Here is a 17666-nt window from a genome sequence, read left to right on the forward strand (position 1 = left end):
GGTTTCAGAAAAGCTAATATATGAGTGCCACACATAATAGTTTACAAAATATAACAAACATTACAACAAGTGTTCCTTCCACTTTCACATAAGCTAGTAGATAAATGTCAAACATAATAGTTCGCAAAATATTAGATTACAACAACTACTCAACTAGAGGTACAGGCTCGTCAAGTCAAGATCTCATTATGCAGGCTCATGTAGTATTGTTTTTGTGCCTCGGTCATGCCACTAAGATCCATAAACATAATTCTCTCTTCCTCCTTAATTTTCTTGAGTTCTATCGCTTGGCTTTTTACCTCAAGCTTTTTTTTGCCTCAATTGCAACCTTCTCTTTGTCAAGTTCATAGGCTCTCCCCTCAATTGCCAACCTCTCTTGTTCTAGCGCATATGCTCATTCATAGCGCTCTTTTTTTTTTCTTCTCTTTCACGGTCTCTGCCTCTTCCTTCTTTGCCCACAAATTATCTAGAGCTTCCTTGTACAAGTTATCACCACCTCGCCGTAATTTTTCTTTCTCAGCTTTCCTGCCAGTTGGTCTTCTCATAGTCACAGTCTCATTCTCAAGATCTAGTGCATCATAATGGCCTTCACAGCTATTTGAGTTGTTACTAGGAGAAGATGTACCAGGAGATGACTTTTCAAATGCCTTTTGTTTCTTTGCATTCATCTCAGATGCCCTACTAATCCACTTTTCATTGTGCTTCAACAAATTCCAACAATGCAGCATCTGGAAGGACCTATGTTGCTTGTCTTTTCCCTTGTACAAAGCACATGCCTGCACAATCTGTATAAGTGAATAAATTTTGTTAAACATATTGCCAACATATAAATTTACCGGATATAAAAATTTACAAGCAAAATACAGAGGTATGGACTAACCTTATCTTGCAATGTCACCCCGCTTTGTCTCCTACGATCAATTTGCTCATAGCATCCAACGAACTTGTTAATGCATTCTTGAATGGAAGACCAACGATGGATGAGAGAACTTACATTACGGTCAGACTCACACTCCTTGTGCTCGTGGAAGTAAGCATGAATTCTCTTCTAATAAGTTGTACAAGATTGCTCGTTGCCATGGACTGCATCTAGACTAATATTTTGCCATGCCAACACCAACGCCTCATCTCCTTCTCACTGTAATTGGATGATCTTTTTTGACTCTTTCTGACAGGGGAAGATGCATTGTCAATCGGGAACTCTTGCTCCCCAATTGGAGTACACAGTTCAAGGTCATCAACATTGTTGCTCTCATTCATCAAGTTCACAAAATAGTTCTCCCTATTTTCCATTCTTCACAAGCTACAAATTTACTGCATTCAGCAATTGAAGAATTCTAGTGTCAAATTAGGGACGAACTGCACGGGCTCAGCATGAAACAAGGCTACTTTTACAATGAACAAAGTAAGCAAGACAAACACACAAGTGCAAGAGGATTTGACGACGCAGGAACTGCTGATATGTGGATGATAACCAAGTGCAACAGGTTTAACAACTGTGATTCATCGATGCAGAAATGCAATCAACTCGATTGCATTTCTGCCCTTCTCTTATCTAGTTCTGCATCGGACTGCTCATACAAACATAGATAGCATAAAACATCGAAGTATCGGTATCTCTAATGTAACAGGACAGGGTAATATCACAAATTCACAGCACACACAAGCAATTTAATAGGACATCGTAATTTAACATAGTGATAATCTATAACTTTTTTACTTGGGGAACAAAGGATATATGCACTTGCTTGTGCTAACCGGATTTATCATGTGTTTGGTTTTCAGTTAACAGTTTACTAATTTTCCATCAGCATCTTTATTCTACAATATCTTAGCTGACAAATTTGATATGCAAATTCCTACCATACTTGGCATCAACCAGGCAGGTTGGGACCTAGCCAAGTGAAATACTACTCGTTGCAGGGTTAGGGCATGGCGTGATGGGCATGTCAAGCAAGCAAGCTGTGAAGAACTCACCAATCAATGGACCAATCATGTATGTGTAAATGAAAAAAGCTGACCCTTCAACACCGTGAAATTGCGTTCTCTGATGCTATCTTCTAATTACGGTGTGGAGGAGAATGAGTTGGGTAGTGTGGAGCGGGAGGGGAGCAGAGGGGGGAGGAGACGTTACCACTGACGAAGAGCTTGGGGGTGGTGAGCTACGGCACATTGGCAACCTCGGTGTTGTCGCTGAATATGGAGGACGGAGGTGGCGGGGTGCGCGATGGGCTGGAGGAGGAGGAACAGAAGGTCGCGCGAAGTACGGAGAGGGAGGATGCTGGGGTGGAGCTGCCGAGTAGGCGGCGGAGCCGTGCACCGCTGATGGGGGAGGCAGGGGAGGTAGCACGATGCGCGGGAGCTCGAGGACGCGAGATAGGGAACCAGAAGGGTATGCTACCTTTGGGGAACGAGAGGAGGAGGATGGGGAAGGGGATATGATAGGGAAGGGGATGAGGAAGCTGCTGGAGATTATTTTTTTTGCTATATTTCCTACTTTTAGCTATAGGGAAAGGGGATGAGGAAACTGTTGGAGTTGCTCTAATGGACCAGGAGGTTAACTCAACGTCAGCTCACCAAACCACCAACTCAGCCTAGCTATCAACCGCAACACAAGCCAAGCCCATCAGTATGCGCCCGTTCTCCACCATCTCATGTTCCATACCTGGATTCCACACCGTTGCTTGAGTCCCTGACATTCCCTCCCCTTCGGACACCGCTCCACTGAATGAGGGCACGACGAGCCGTAGAGGACCCCCGAGAGATCACAGCGTGTTATAGAACGTCCACTGAAAACACAAGTCGAGAAGGATAAGTAGAAACTATGGAGAGATCATCAATGATCTGTGTAGATGGATGAATGTGCTTCTTCAGCTGAGAAACATGCACTGCCGGGTGAATCTGACTGGAAGTGGGAAGATCTAACTTGTAGGCCGCCAATCCAATGCGCTGAAGAATCGTGTAGGGACCATAGAACCTGAAGGACAGCTTATGATTGCTACGATATGCCACCGAGGATTGTACGTGAGGTTGTAATTTGAGAAAGACACGATCCCTAACTTGGAATTCCCGCTCACTACGATGAGCATCGGCCTGAGGTTTCATCCTTTGCAGTGCACGATGAAGCTGCTGCTAGATCAGTCGAGTAATCAAATTACGCTCTTTGAGCCATGCCTCTAGATCTGGCACAGAACAATCCTCCGGGTTGACAATGACAAAGTGTCGAGGAGGAGTGTCGAGGAGGATGCCCACATAAGACTTCAAATGGGGTGCAACCAAGTGAGGAATGGTAGGAGGTGTTATACCAAAACTTGGCGAGAGGCAACCACTTGCTCCAATGTGTCGGACAGGAATGGACAATACAGCGCAAAAACGCCTCCAAGCACTGATTAAGCCGCTCGGTCTGGCCTTTCGTTTGAGGGTGATAAGATGAACTCATAAGCAATTGTGTGTCTGAAAGCCTGAACAATTCTTTCCCTAGGGTGCTGGTAAATACTCGGTCACGGTCTGAAACAATAGCTTGAGGAAAACCGTGAAGTTTGTAGATATGGTTGAGATACAATTGGGCCACTTGAAGAGCAGTATAGGGATGAGCCATTGGAATGAAATGCCCGTATTTGGTGAATTTATCAATGACTACTAATATCACATCAAAGATGTTAGACTTCGGCAGCCCTTCAATGAAATCAAGGCTGACAATGGACCATGCTTTAGAGGGCACATGAAGAGGTTCCAACAACCCAGGCAACTTCACATGCTCCACCTTGGCCTATTGATAAATGGAACAAGATTCTACAAAGGACTTGATGGTTTCCTTGAGCTTCGGCCAAGCAAAGAGGGCCTTGATCCTATGTAGGTTGCCTGAACCCCAGAATGACCACCAATGCCACTATTATGCAGGGCCTGGATGATGTGGTTCTGAGCTAAAGAGTTGTTGCCCACCCAAATGCTACCTTTGAAATGGATAAGACCATTGAGCAGAGAAAACCCTTTGGCATTGTGAGAAGAAAGGCTCAACTCCGTCAGCAGTTGTTGACAGCTAGGATCATTAGAATAACCAGAGATAAGTTTCTCAATCCATGATGGAGTACAGTCAGAAATAGCAGAGACATTGGAGTGATCAGGGTGCCTGGACAATGCATCATCTGCATGATTGGCACACCCTTGTTTAAACTAAATTTTGTAATCCAAATCCATCAATTTCAGCATTGCTTTCTGTTGTAAACGAGTAGTAGCCTGTTGTTCAATTAAGAATAGAAGGCTACGATGATCCGTTCTGATGAGGAACTGCTTGGCCTGCAAATAAGGGTGCCACTTATCAATTGCCAACGAAATAGCCATGCATTCCTTTTCATATGTAGATACAGCACGATTCCTCTCACACAAGGATTAGCTGAGGTATGAGATGGGATGCCCATCCTGCATGAGGACAACACCAATGCCCAAGTCACTAGCATCAGTCTCAATCACAAAGGATTTGGTAAAATCTGGGACTGCCAACACAGGTGCATTGACAAGGGAATTCTTCAGGAACTGAAAGGCCTATTCAGTAAGAGGAGTCTATTGGAAAGGAGTACCCTTCTTGAGAAAATTGGTCAATGGGCGACTGATGAGGCCATAATGTTTAATGAAACGCCGATAATAACCGGTGAGACCAAGAAAACCCCTTAATTGCTTTACTGAAGAAGGAACATGCCAAGCTTCTACTACAACGATTTTTGAGGGGTCAGTAGCAACACCAAATTCATATATATGATGGCTCAAGTACTCAATTGTAGATCGAGCAAAGACACACTTAGATGATTTGACTAAGAAGTGATGGTCTTGTAAAATTACAAAAACCTGTCTGAGATGGACCACATGCTCATCCAAAGACTTGCTATACACAAGGATATCATCCATGAACACCAAAACACATTGTCGCAAGAGAGGAGCAAAGATATGATGCGTAATACCTTGAAAGATGGAAGGTGTGTTTGTCAATCCAAAGGGCATAACCAAGAATTCATAAATACCATTATGTGTACGAAAAGCAGCTTTGAATTCATCTTTTACTGCAATCCTGATCTGATGAAAACCAGCCCTAAAGTCCAACTTGGAAAAAATAGTAGCCCCAACCAATTCATCAATTAATTCATCAACAACAGGCATATGGTGTTTTTTTTTACCATGATTGCATTGAGGTGATGGTAATCCACACAAAAGCGCCAGGCTCTGTCTTTTTGACCAACATGACTAAAGAAGCAAAGAGGCTTGAACTGGGCCGGATAACTCCCTGATCCAGCATTGCTTGCAGCTGAGCTTTAGTCTTGTATTTCAAATGTGTAGCATAACGATATGGACGCATATTGACTGGTTGGGCGCTAAGAATCAATGGAATGTGATGATTAAACTGACGCTGAGGAGGCAGCACCGTGGGCTCTGTGAATAAGGCCACAAACTCCCGGAGTAAACACTATATAGTATCCGGCAAGGATGCAAAATTCTGACGGATGTCCGTAGGTGCTGATTGAACTAAAAAGACCTCAACACCAATGGATAGAGCTCCTTGCCTGAGTAACCCGTGTAGCTTTCTTGCACCAACCATAGCACAGCTAGATGTATGATCAGGCAACCCATGAAGCAGGATGCGGCGCCCACCATGAGTGAAACATGTCTGTTTGAGCTTCCAATGAACCCACATGGGGCTATGCTCCTCCAACCAATCTGCGCTAAGAATAAGATCAAAACAATTGAGAGGTAACACTTTGACATCCCAACAGAAATTATGGCCTTGAATAAACCACTGCAATTGGGGTATGATGTGTGAACAAAGTGTCACACCACCATTAGCGGCTGAAAACTTTTTAGCAGGCACAGGCTGGCACTGAATCTGCAATCGGGTAACCAAGTGTTCAGTAATAAAAGTACCAACACTTCCTGAGTCCACCAAAATCATCACTTCTTGCTTCCCAATGAAACCATGGAATCTCATCATCTTACGAGGCATCTTATGTTGCATTGGCTGCTCCCCAACAAAAAAAAAAACTCTCAGCAGGGGTTTCATCCAAGAGGTCCACATCCTCATCAGCATCTGTGCTGATATGAAAAACCTCCAAGAGCTCCTTAATAACGTGTAGAGGTACTTGATCAGGGCACTTGTGAGTTTTACTCCACTTGATTCCATAAGTAAAACACAATCCTTTGGATCGGCGAAAGGCTTTCAGGGACTCTAGTTTCTCATCCACAGATTTATTAGCCCGTTGCACCACATCCTTGGGAAGGGGTGGTTTGCTCTTATCATTAGTGAAGAAAACCCAGCTACTAGACTTAGAGAAATCTCTGCTCAACTGCTTCTTCTTCTGTGACTCCATTTCCTCCTGTAACAAAGCGAAAGCAGAAGTATTGTCCATATCTTTGGGATGGTGCAAAGCAATAGCAGAGCATAATTCTTCCCTTAAACCCCTTAGAAATCTAGTGACGAAATAGACATCATCATATGAACTATTATAAGGCAGCACATGGTGAGCTAATTGTTCAAATGTCTCATAATATTCAGACACAGTACATGTCTGCTTGAGAGTGTCCAATTGGCGCAGGTAAGTCTGATACTGATCCTTATCAAACTGATCAAACACCCGTGAGCAAAATTCATCCCAATTGGTCACCCTCCCACACAATTCCAGAGTCTGCAACCACGATGTTGCGAGCCTGATGAAATTCAAAGCCGCGAATCGCGTCTTCAGACTGTCATTGACAGAGAAAACCTCGAAACACATTTCACACCTATCTCTCCATAACCGAGGATTTTCACCATCAAAATTCGGAAATTCCAACTTAGGCATAGGACCATTGCGCGAACTAACACCCCTCCGATCCTCAGGCAACCCAACCATACGGAGATTCGCGGAGTTCAACCCACCTGTGATCGGGAGTGGCTGAGGAACTGCGAGGGTTCTACAGCCATCATCCTGGTGTCTCGATTCGACGCAGTGCCCATTGGGCCGCTCCGAAGTCGATGCAGATGGGTGCACCGCCTTCAACAGAGCCACATCAGCGGGAGTCGCAGTCGTCGATGGAGGCAGTGGCCGCGACTCTATCGTCTGGAGGCGTGCAGACGATTTCACCATTGTCTGCAGTAGCCTTGCCAGCTGCTTCTTCATATCGGCCTTCGACTGCTCTTGACTCGCTCGCAAGCCGCGAAACTCATCCATCATCTACCGAAACATCACTTCGAGAGCGTCGAGTGGCATATCCACATTCCCCATGGAGGTCGTCATCGTCTCCTCGAACTTCGACGGCCTCTTCTTCGGTGCTAGGATGAAGATGGCAACGGAGAGGCAGAGGGTGGCTTTGATACCAATATCACGATCCTAGTGGTGATTCCAAAGCACGAGGGCGTCCAGCATGGATGGATGGAGTGGAGAGGTAGAGATAGAACATGGCAAAGCCATGGAGAAGAAAAGGAGGATTCAAAATCTCTATTCTATTATGTTTCATCTCCAATACAAAGCTAAATTTATATTTCATCACGACCCAATAAACCCACAGACCAACTCAACACCAGCTCACCACACCACCAATTTAGCCCAGCTACCAACCGCAACACGAGCCAAGTCCATCTGTGTGCGCCCGTTCTCCACCAGCTCGTGTTCGATGCTTGCATTCCACGCCTCCACCTGAGTCCTTGACAGCTCGTCGAAGCAACGACGAGAGAGGAGGAAGCGGAGCGGAGCGGAGCGCGATGTGCTTCTGCTCACACTGTGTGTATAGTCGGAGACACGCGGCCGGTCCATGGGCCCAGTTACGCTTCGTACTTTCTTGTGCTCCATCGGCCGGCACAGTGGCCCACGTAGGGGTTCTCTTGTTACTTGTGTTTCTTGGCCCGGCTACGTGTTTTCTTTCCTTTTACGTACTTCTTTTCTTTATCTAAAAGCAAATGAATTACTTTACGCTATCGTCTCTCAGAAAGCAGCAAAAGGGGGAAAAGAATACAGGGAGATACGACTTTGTGAAGAGGGTAGGGCACCGTTTAAACTAACGTCACAAATTGAGTTTTCCTTTGCAAAAAACGGCTTTCAAATTATGCAAATAGCTCACAGATCACACAAAAAGGAAATATCAAATTGCTGAAAAAGAAAACCCCTACATGTTTCGACGATTCAATAAGATCTGCAGCAATAGGGTGGGTGTTGCATTAGCAGTACCAAACTCAATCGGTGGCCAAAGCCTGTCCACCTCTAGAAGCGTCGCGTCCAACCAAATTGTCGGCAATGTCATTTGCTCGGACAAAACTAGTATCCTTTTTTCGAAGACAACTGACTCTACACTTTGCCATGTAAATCCATCTTGCTGAGAGCTACCACTGGAAAATTAACTGAAGAAAAGGCGATGAACAAGTTAATTGTTTCAAAACGATTAGCATACTACAGTAGACTGGAAAGCCATTTTATTCCGTTCACAACTCACAAGTACTTTCTCAGCACGAACGCCACCCCTGCGACACGTGGGGCAGTACGCTCACTGGCACGTGCACCGCAACAACTACTAGAAACAGGACAGCGAAGAGCCAACACTGGACACGAGCCCGCCGACCGACGTCAGTTCATCCCTTGGCGCCGGCCGCCTCCTTGCGCTCGCCCTCGACCTTTGCGGCGATCATGGCGGCCTCGTGCTCGGCGGCCTCGAGCAGGAAGCTCCCGCCCTCATCGTCGACGGCGACCTGGAGCGGCTGCGAGCCCAGCCCGTCGGCGACGGCGAGCATGATGCGGCGCATCTCGTCGCGGAACTCGGCGCGGTCGACGGCGCCGCTGTGGTCGGCGTCGAACTGCTCGAAGACGGCGTCGTAGAGCGCGGAGACCTCGGCGGGGAGCGGGAGGGGCTCGGCGGACCCGAACCCGGCGCCGTCGAGGAGGCGGAAGGACTCGAGCGCGCGGCGGAGCTCGGCGCGGGACAGCACGCCGTCGCCGTTGGCGTCCAGCGCCGCGAAGCGCGCGTCCACGCTGCGCGCGAAGGCGGCCTCGTCCGCCACGAAGGAGCGCACCGTCGAGCCATCAAGGACCACCACGCTCATGGCGGCGGCGTCGTCGGTCGGGCTGAGCACCTCTCTTCCCTGTGCGCTCTTGAGCTGCCTACCAGCTGAGGAGCGGAGAGAGCGGTTTGCTTTCGCTGTGGTTTTCTATTCCTTGGTCGTCTGACTTGGGGAACGGACAGCCTTATCTACACGCGTCTCCTGTCCTTGTGAGTTAGGATATTTGTGTGATTGTGTCTATCGGTGTGGCCAGTGGTCACTGGTGAGATCATTACACGTGCACCCTTCGTTGTTTTCGGAATTATTTCTCCAAAGTGCATTTACCTGCTAACTGGTCGTTGCACTTGGTACCAATATATGTTTGGCTAGCACGGTTAAACGAACAATCTGAAGGTTTTGGTGTGCAATAAACAGGTTTTCTTTGGACATTTTTGTTAAGTTACAGGCTTGGGTGTACTGATTTGTATCGAACTGTACACGGGAGCGCGGACGCCGGACGTCAGCCCACGCGGGCGAGTGAAGTGGAACGCAGATATAAAAATATCAAAGATAGAACATATACGAACGGAATAGAAATTACTACGTATTTTTTATAGTAAAGATAGTATTGGTTAAATTGCTTTGTATCAACGCAAACGGCACACTTATCGTTTCTTTTTTATAGTAATGATAGTACCTGATCAGATTGCTTCGTATCAACGCAAACGGCACGCTTATCGCTTGTCCGGCCCCTTGGAAGATTATGTACGAGCACACGGTTTTTTGGAGCTGGACATTGACAGATGAGTCGAGTGAACACTGAACAATACGGTGGAGGCGACATTCTTGTCTCTCTCTTGACCGGAACAGCAGGGAGTCCACTACAAGATTTTCCTTGGCTTTTCTAGACAAGCATCGGCAAACAACCCACGGTTTAACATGAGAATATATCTTAACCAACTATACAAGAGATGTGATTCTTAGACATCTTCAACATATTCCTAAAGAGACACTTCTAAAAATCTTATATAGGAGCATTCTTAATAAGATTATCTTCTAATATCGTTGTATTCTTTAATAGTCTCTCAATATCTAACTTTCTATATTCCAACGGTAACTGACCTGCATCAATCACACCATATCGACAATTAGTCACATGCTTCTCAAAAACAAACTGTGGGTTAGTTGTGTGGGGTAGATCCGTGTCTAACAGACTTAGAGAGCACTGATTGTTACCGAGAAAATAACATATTAGGGGCAGATTGTTTCATAGATCTTGAGCACCAGAAATGAGATAATTAAAGGTCATATCTTTGTGTAGGAGTGTAGGCAGGTTGCTGAAGTTAAGTTGCGAATCCACAGTCGTAGGCTTTATGGACAAGAACTGAAAGTGTAATAAGCAGAAAAAAGGATCAGAATTTCGAGCTACTATCGTGTGATGCAACCAAATTTAAGTGGCATCCTCACCTCAACTTGCTGCTACAATGATAGAACGCACGAAACAAGCCGTCGCTCGCCGTCGCCTCCTCCACCTCCGCCTTCACCAGGCTCTCACCGCCACCCACTTTGCACCTCTTCCCATCTAGCCCCTTTACCTCCCCGACCTGCCAAACCAAAATTCAGAATGAGACCAACAAATTATGAACTACAAAGCTAGACCATGGCGGAACCCTCTCTGTATTGCTTGTCCCCCCCCCCCACCTTGTCCAAGCAGGCCTCATCGCCCTTCCTGCCGCTGGCTCCCCTGAGTGCCTTCCTCTTCCTAGCATTGTTGTCGTCCCTTGCGTGTGCCCACGTCAGGTTGGACACCGACGAACCCTCGGAGGACCCACACACCCCAAACAGGTCAGCACCACCGCCATTGTAGAGTGTCTCCAAGAATCTGCCATCTAGCGTGCCAAAGTCAAGCTCCAGAGTAGAGGTGGTGGCACCCATCAGTAGGCTAGTGACGTAGTCACTATCCATGGACTCCAAGGAACAGTAAGAATTGCATAGGAAGCAAATGTAAGTCATCGCCTCCTCCGAAGCTGATCTTTCTGCTACCCTTGCCCGACAAGTGCCGCAGCCGCCGGTAGCCAAACGACGCCCTCGCTGGGCTACTGGGGTCACGTGAAGCAGCCGTCCCACCGGCGAGCGCTCCACTGCAGGCAGCGCGGGAACCAGCGGTGGCGCGCGAAGGATGCGTGCAAAGCGTGGGACGAGCGCGGGATCGGATTTCACCGACTAGGAGTCCGGTTGGGGTTCGCTACATCTTGCGAGCTTGGAGGCATTTTTTGGGCGCAGCTACTTATTGAGAACGTTTTTGGGCTTCTGTTTGAGGAATTTTTTTTTTTTTTTTTTTGCTAATGTACCCAAAATTTAGCTATTGAGACTGGTTTTTGGTATCTGTTGGAGTTACCCTTATGTCCAACACCGATGATTGGAACTGAAACGTGTGGTTAGTTCAGCTCAACTCAACACGCGATGATAATAGCCCAATCTCAGCACCAATCAAAAAAAATTATATAAAAGAAAATAAAAGAATGGAATAGATAAAATCTAAACAAAGTATATACATATAAATGTATATACATAAGGTTTAATCTTTGTTTGTAATTGTTTGATTTGCTTATACACACACACCTAGGCTCACTATAGTTCACTACTAAGCACACCCCAGTTATAACTAAAAGACTGTCAGTTACAATCCGCTAGGTAGATTAGTTACAATAGCGCGTCCAGTAGTACATAATTGCAATATGAGAAGATAACGAGTTATAATTAATATATATATATATATATATATATATATATATATATATATATTAGGACTGGAGTTACGTTTTAGATTATACTATGAATTCATTAGAAGTTACGTTCATCCATAATGCAATTGTAACTCAATTTTTTTTATTTACATCTGGTTATAACTCACTATCTCACGAGTAACTCTACTATTTTTTTAGATTGTAACTGGGGGTGGCACAACAGTAACTAGAGTGAGTCTAGACACATTATATATACACACATATACATATATATAGAGATACACACGTGTGTTATTTTACACCCGACACCCTGGCCCAACACGCGTGCTGCAGCTGGCCCAACCCAGCCGCACGCCCACCCCGATGCGCCACGTGTCCCCGTGCTGCTTGCCTCGCGTGCCCGAGTCCCGCCACACCCCACGCACCACGTGTCCCGCCACAGGCCGCTCGTCCTGTGCCATCCACATAGTAGTTGTCTAGTATCTGTTATCCAATAATTTTTTTAGTAGTGTCCAGTAGTTATCATCCGGTAATTCTCTAGTAATTCTTCAGTAGTTGTTACTAGTTTTGTTATTCAGTACTTATATCAGTAGTTGGACAACTACTGAAAAATTCTTCAGTAGTGTCAGTAGTCATCAATAGTTTAGTATTCAGTGGTTCCAATTCACAGTAAAATTATTCAGTAGTGTGTTATTAGTTATCAGTGGTTACCAGTAGTATCGGTAGTTTATTCAGTAGTTTTTAGTCAGTAGTATCAGTAGTTTTTTCAGTAGTGGCAACTACTGATACTACTGAATAATAATTACTGACAAAAATTCTGATACTACTGAACAATAATTACTAACAAAATACTAACACTACTGAACAACTAGAACTATTGAACTATTGAATACAAATACTACTGGATAATTATTGAACAACCACTGAGCGACACCTACTAGATGACTACCGACACATATTGGGAACATATTGGGAACGTCGCGCATGGGCGTGGCCCACGCGAGTTGGTTTTAGGCTGTTGGGCTCGTTCAGGCACGGGTGACTAGGTTTTAGAATAGCACTGCATATATATATATATACATATATATATATACATATATATATATACATATATATATTAAAAAGTAATACATACTTCAGTTATACAACACCGCATCTGCCCGGCATTGCGAGGCCTGCCCGGGATGGAGAGCCTGGCGAATTGGTGCCCCGAAGGAGGCAATCGGCAAAAGTGGTTCAGGTATATATATATATATATATATATATATATATATATATATATATATATTAAAAAGTAATACATACTTCAGTTATACAACACCGCATCTGCCCGGCATTGCGAGGCCTGCCCGGGATGGAGAGCCTGGCGAATTGGTGCCCCGAAGGAGGCAATCGGCAAAAGTGGTTCAGGCTGGAGAGCCATCCAGCCCGGCATTCCAAGGGTGTCGATAGCATGCCTCCATTCCAGCTGGTTTGCCGACTTCCTCTGCACATGGAATGATGGTGCCCACACCACCCACTGTGCCTCAGCCCTCGGCCTAGTGTGGGCAGTGAATGATTGCCATTGAATCCATATACGCCAAAGGGGAAGACTTTAGAACTGCTGGTCTCACTGGCATCTCCTTCTACAACGATCAAACCAAAAATGTACAGTCGCCTTAGCTCACATCTCCAGAAGTTGCCTAATGTAAATGGTGTTCCGGCATCAGACATCGACTCCATGGCTAAAGCAATGCACCATGTGGAAACTAAGAACTATGGAGCAGTGGCCAAAACGAACTCTCCAATAGGTCGATCGGCATACCACCGCTTCCTATTCATGTATGCCACACTGCACATCCCATTTTAATTCATCAAAAAATAACTCTATTGGAATCTTGTTGGGCACCAATGACAAAGAGATTGATTTTTCTATTAAATTGCTAAAACACATGATTGTTGATAGGGTGAGGGTTCAACCTAAAAACTTTAAACAATCGAATAAACAAGAAAATATCGGTGACTATATTGTCTCAAGTGAAGATGAGACGTAGTCCTTGTGGGACGACCCTCTCCTAACATGCTTGGTACAAGAATTTACTGAGGATGACATGGACGAAGTGGACTTTGAAAGCTTATTATGCGACCTTAAGTCTACCCCTCAAAAATCCAAGTTGACTTCTGCAAAGAAAAAAAGGCCGCACAAATCGGCCTGCAATTAAAACCCAAAAATCCAAAAAAACCAACCATATTAAAACAAAATGGATTTTCTGGAAGAGCAGAGATCTCAGTGACTTGGCTAAATTCCGGTACATCAATGAAAGTGCTAATGACCATTGTTTGGACTTCATCGCTCGGCTAGAAATGGGAAAAAAAAAAGAGGTAGAAGCCAGGCTCATGAATCGCTTATTTGGGGGTTTGGACCTATATTAGCATTTCCTTCCTCCTTGTGGCAGATATGGTGGGATCCACCTTGGGATAATAAAGCTTCTTTTGAAATCGTTGAAGCCTCGGATGGGGAATTTCCGGTGAAATGCCATCTTCGAAACAAGTCAGATGCGTTCGTTTGGATGCTTATAGATGTATATGGCCTAGCTCAAGCGGAACATAAATCATGTTTCTTATATGAACTGATTAATTTATGCCATGACAATCCATACCCGGTATTGATTGGTGGGGATTTCAACATCTTAATGTTCAATCAGGAGAAAAACAATGATAGGTTCATGAACCAGTGGCCTTTCTTGTTCAATGCAATCATATACAGCTTGTATCTAAGAGAGATCGAGCTTTCGGGGAGAACCTAGTCAAACAACCTTGACAATCCTACCTTTGGAAAACTTGATCAAATCCTAACAGCTATAGAGTGGGAATTAAAATACCCAATGGTAGCCGTCCAGGACCTCAAGCAGAGTATACTTTCTGACCACACCCTTATCATGGTAGATACTAGAGACTCAACTCCAATTGGAGGTCAAAGACCTTTCAAGTTCGAGCTAGGTTGGCTTGCTCGTGAGGGGTTTGCAGAACAGGTTAAGGAGTTATGGAATCAGCCGCCAGGGGCATGAAATTCCGCACAAAGGTGGTCAAACAAACTTAGCTCACTAAGGCGGCACCTTAAAGGATAGGCTTCTCACACTAGTGGGTCATATAAACGACCAAAGAAAGAACTCCTGGCGATAATTGACGAACTCGACAAAAAGTCTGAGCTTCAATGTCTAACAGATAGGGAGCTTACTATAAAGAACCAATCGAATGAAAAATTGGTCAAACTATTCCGAGTAGAGGAGATTAAATGGTACCAGCATGCCAAGGTCAATGATACCCTCCAAATAGGCAATAATACTCACTATTTTCAAATGATGGAAAAATTGAGGGTCAATCCAACATAAAATCTTACATAACTAAATACTATAAGGAGTTATTTGGACCACATGTGAATACTCATTTTTCCATGACGGAGTCACAGATAGATGACATTACTTAGGTGATAGATGCAGAAAACGATATTCTTAGAACCCCTTTCTCTGAATAGGAAGTAAGGGATGTCATTTTCCAAATGGAACAAAATAAAGCTCCAGCCCAGATGGCTTCCCGATTAAGTTTTACCAAATATTCTAGGATATCATGAAGATTGATCTGATGGAAATGTTCCAGGAAATGCATTATGGGAATCTGTCGATGTATAGCCTGAATTTTGGAATAATTGCGCTCTTACCAAAAACTAAAGAAGTATGTAACATCCAGCAGTTTAGACGTATTTGCATGCTAAATGTCAGCTTAATTTTTTTCACTAAGGTGCTCACCAACCGCTTAAATAATGTTATGGATGACATAATTCGCCCCACACAAACATCATTCATGAGTGGAAGAAATATTCTCGAAGGGGTGGTTGTTTTACATGAGACATCACATGAACTTCATCGAAAAATATGAGTAGTGTAATCCTCAAAATTGAATTTGAGAAGGCCTACGGCAAAGTTAAATGGCCATTCCTGTTATAGACCCTTCGAATGATAGGCTTCTCACCTAAATGGTGCGATTGGATAGAAAGCATCATTTCAGGGGCTAGCATAACAGTAAAAGTCAATAAAGAGACTAGCCACTACTTCCAAACAAAGAAAGGTCTACGTCAAGGCGGCCTGCTCTCTCTGATGCTATTTAACATTGTCGCAAACATGTTAGCAGTACTGATTGAGAGAGCCAAAAATAAAGGTCAAGTTGAAGGAGTTGTACCTCACTTGGTAGAAAGTGGACTATCAATCCTTTAGTATGCTGATGATATGATCTTATTTATGGAGGATGACTTGGAAGAGGCCAAGAACATGAAGATTTTGCTTTGTGCATTCGAGTAGCTTTCAGGGTTAAAAATAAACTTCCACAAAAGTGAAATGTTTTGCTTTGGGGCCACTCAAGACAAGGTCGGTCAATATGCTGATGTTTTGGATGTGCGATGGGTGAGTTAGTTTGACTTGGGGAGATTTGATCTTTAGCTCACAGGACAACATTACTTCGCCCCCATAGACTAGAAATAAAGGTGTTTCACCAGTTGCCGTACTAGATGTCATTCGGAGTGCCCATAGTAAATTAGGCAACTCGAAAGCCCAGGCTTTGGCATTGGCAGATTAGCTATTAAAAACGTGGATCTTGTTTCCTTGAAGTACCAGATTGTTTGCCTGCTCAACCTGTCCATTACTTTGTGGATGAGACATGGGCGCAAAGCAGATTGCATTGCCTAGTCCTTCACAGTAATCGATAAATGCCATGCTAAAAAACAGAGTGCCATTGTCAGTGATGATCCTACCCAGGATGCCGAACCTTGTCATGACGCTCTTCATGTTATATTTCTTGGCGATTGCCGAAATAATTTTACCACCCGCCTTAGCTTCATTCCACTTGGTGAATGTGTCAATTACAATGAATAGAAACTTAAAACCCCTAGGTGGTACCGGGAAGGGCCCCAGAATATCCAACCCCCAAGTCGTAAATGGCCACGATAAGGGGATTGTCTGTAAGGCTTGAGCGGGTTGATGTACTCGTCTGCTGTGGATTGACAGCTTGTACATTTTTTTTACCAACTCACTCGCATCATGGAGAGCCATAGGCCAATACAATCCTTGTCTAAATGCCTTCCCGGCCAGGGTTGGAAAAGACGCATGAGCTCTGCACACCACTCCATGGATTTCTTTGAGTAGTTCTCTACCCTACTTGTGAGAGATATATTTTATGAGAACTCTATGGGCACCTTTTCTGTAGAGGGTGCCGTCAACCAGGGTATACATCCTGGATCGTGGGAATTTTGTTCAGTTAGTGCACCGTCTTTAGGAATAACTCGATCTTTAAGTTACTTGCATATTTGGTGCATCCATGAAACTTCGCTTTTGAGTTGATACACGAGTTCCCATGCGACTCCTTTTGGGGCATCGATCCTTGGCGTGTCCCCGAGTTAGTTATAGGTCTCGTAGACCATTACTCATTCGGTTGTGGCATCTGATGATTTCACAAATGGATTCGAGAGTTTATATATGAAAATCCTGGATCGTCCTGGAGATCATGAGGATGCTATGCATGCTAGATTATCGGAGAGGCATTTATCCTTACTTGGGATATATTTGACATTGAGTCCGATGAATTTCTTTTCCAACTTCCTCACCTCCACGAGGTAGTCCGTCATGGTCTTATCCGAGGTTTGATACTCCTTGCTGACTTGATTCACCACCAACTGTGAATCCCCTTTCACGAGTAAGAGACATATACCAAGAGAAGAAGCTACTTGGAGTCATGCGAGTAGACCCTCATATTCGGCTATGTTATTCATGGCCTGTAAATCAATCAGCAAAGCGTATTGTAGGCTTTCTCCCGTGGGAGAGCAGTATAATCTTAGCCCCTGAGCCTTGAAGCGTGGCTATGTCTAGACTTCGTTTGTCGTAGCGTAGGCAAGCTTTTGCGCA

At 44.7% G+C, this 17666-nt stretch overlaps 1 protein-coding gene across 1 annotated transcript; it reads right to left on the reverse strand.

Annotated features, from left to right (window-relative positions):
• Nucleotides 1-8383: 8383 nt before the first annotated feature.
• LOC133912680 (uncharacterized) lies at nt 8384-9186 on the reverse strand. The gene has a single exon (XM_062355536.1). It carries the CDS (start codon nt 9050-9052, stop codon nt 8585-8587), a length of 468 nt encoding a protein of 155 aa, XP_062211520.1. The 5' UTR covers nt 9053-9186; the 3' UTR covers nt 8384-8584.
• Between the last annotated feature and the right edge of the window lie 8480 nt (nt 9187-17666).

Source organism: Phragmites australis, chromosome 3 (genome assembly GCF_958298935.1).
Source record: "Phragmites australis chromosome 3, lpPhrAust1.1, whole genome shotgun sequence".
NCBI classification, from domain to species: Eukaryota; Viridiplantae; Streptophyta; class Magnoliopsida; order Poales; family Poaceae; genus Phragmites; species Phragmites australis.

Coding starts and splice junctions, on each gene's coding strand:
- LOC133912680 (XM_062355536.1), bottom strand. CDS start 9,052: ATGAGCGTGGTGGTCCTTGATGGCTCGACGGTGCGCTCCTTCGTGGCG.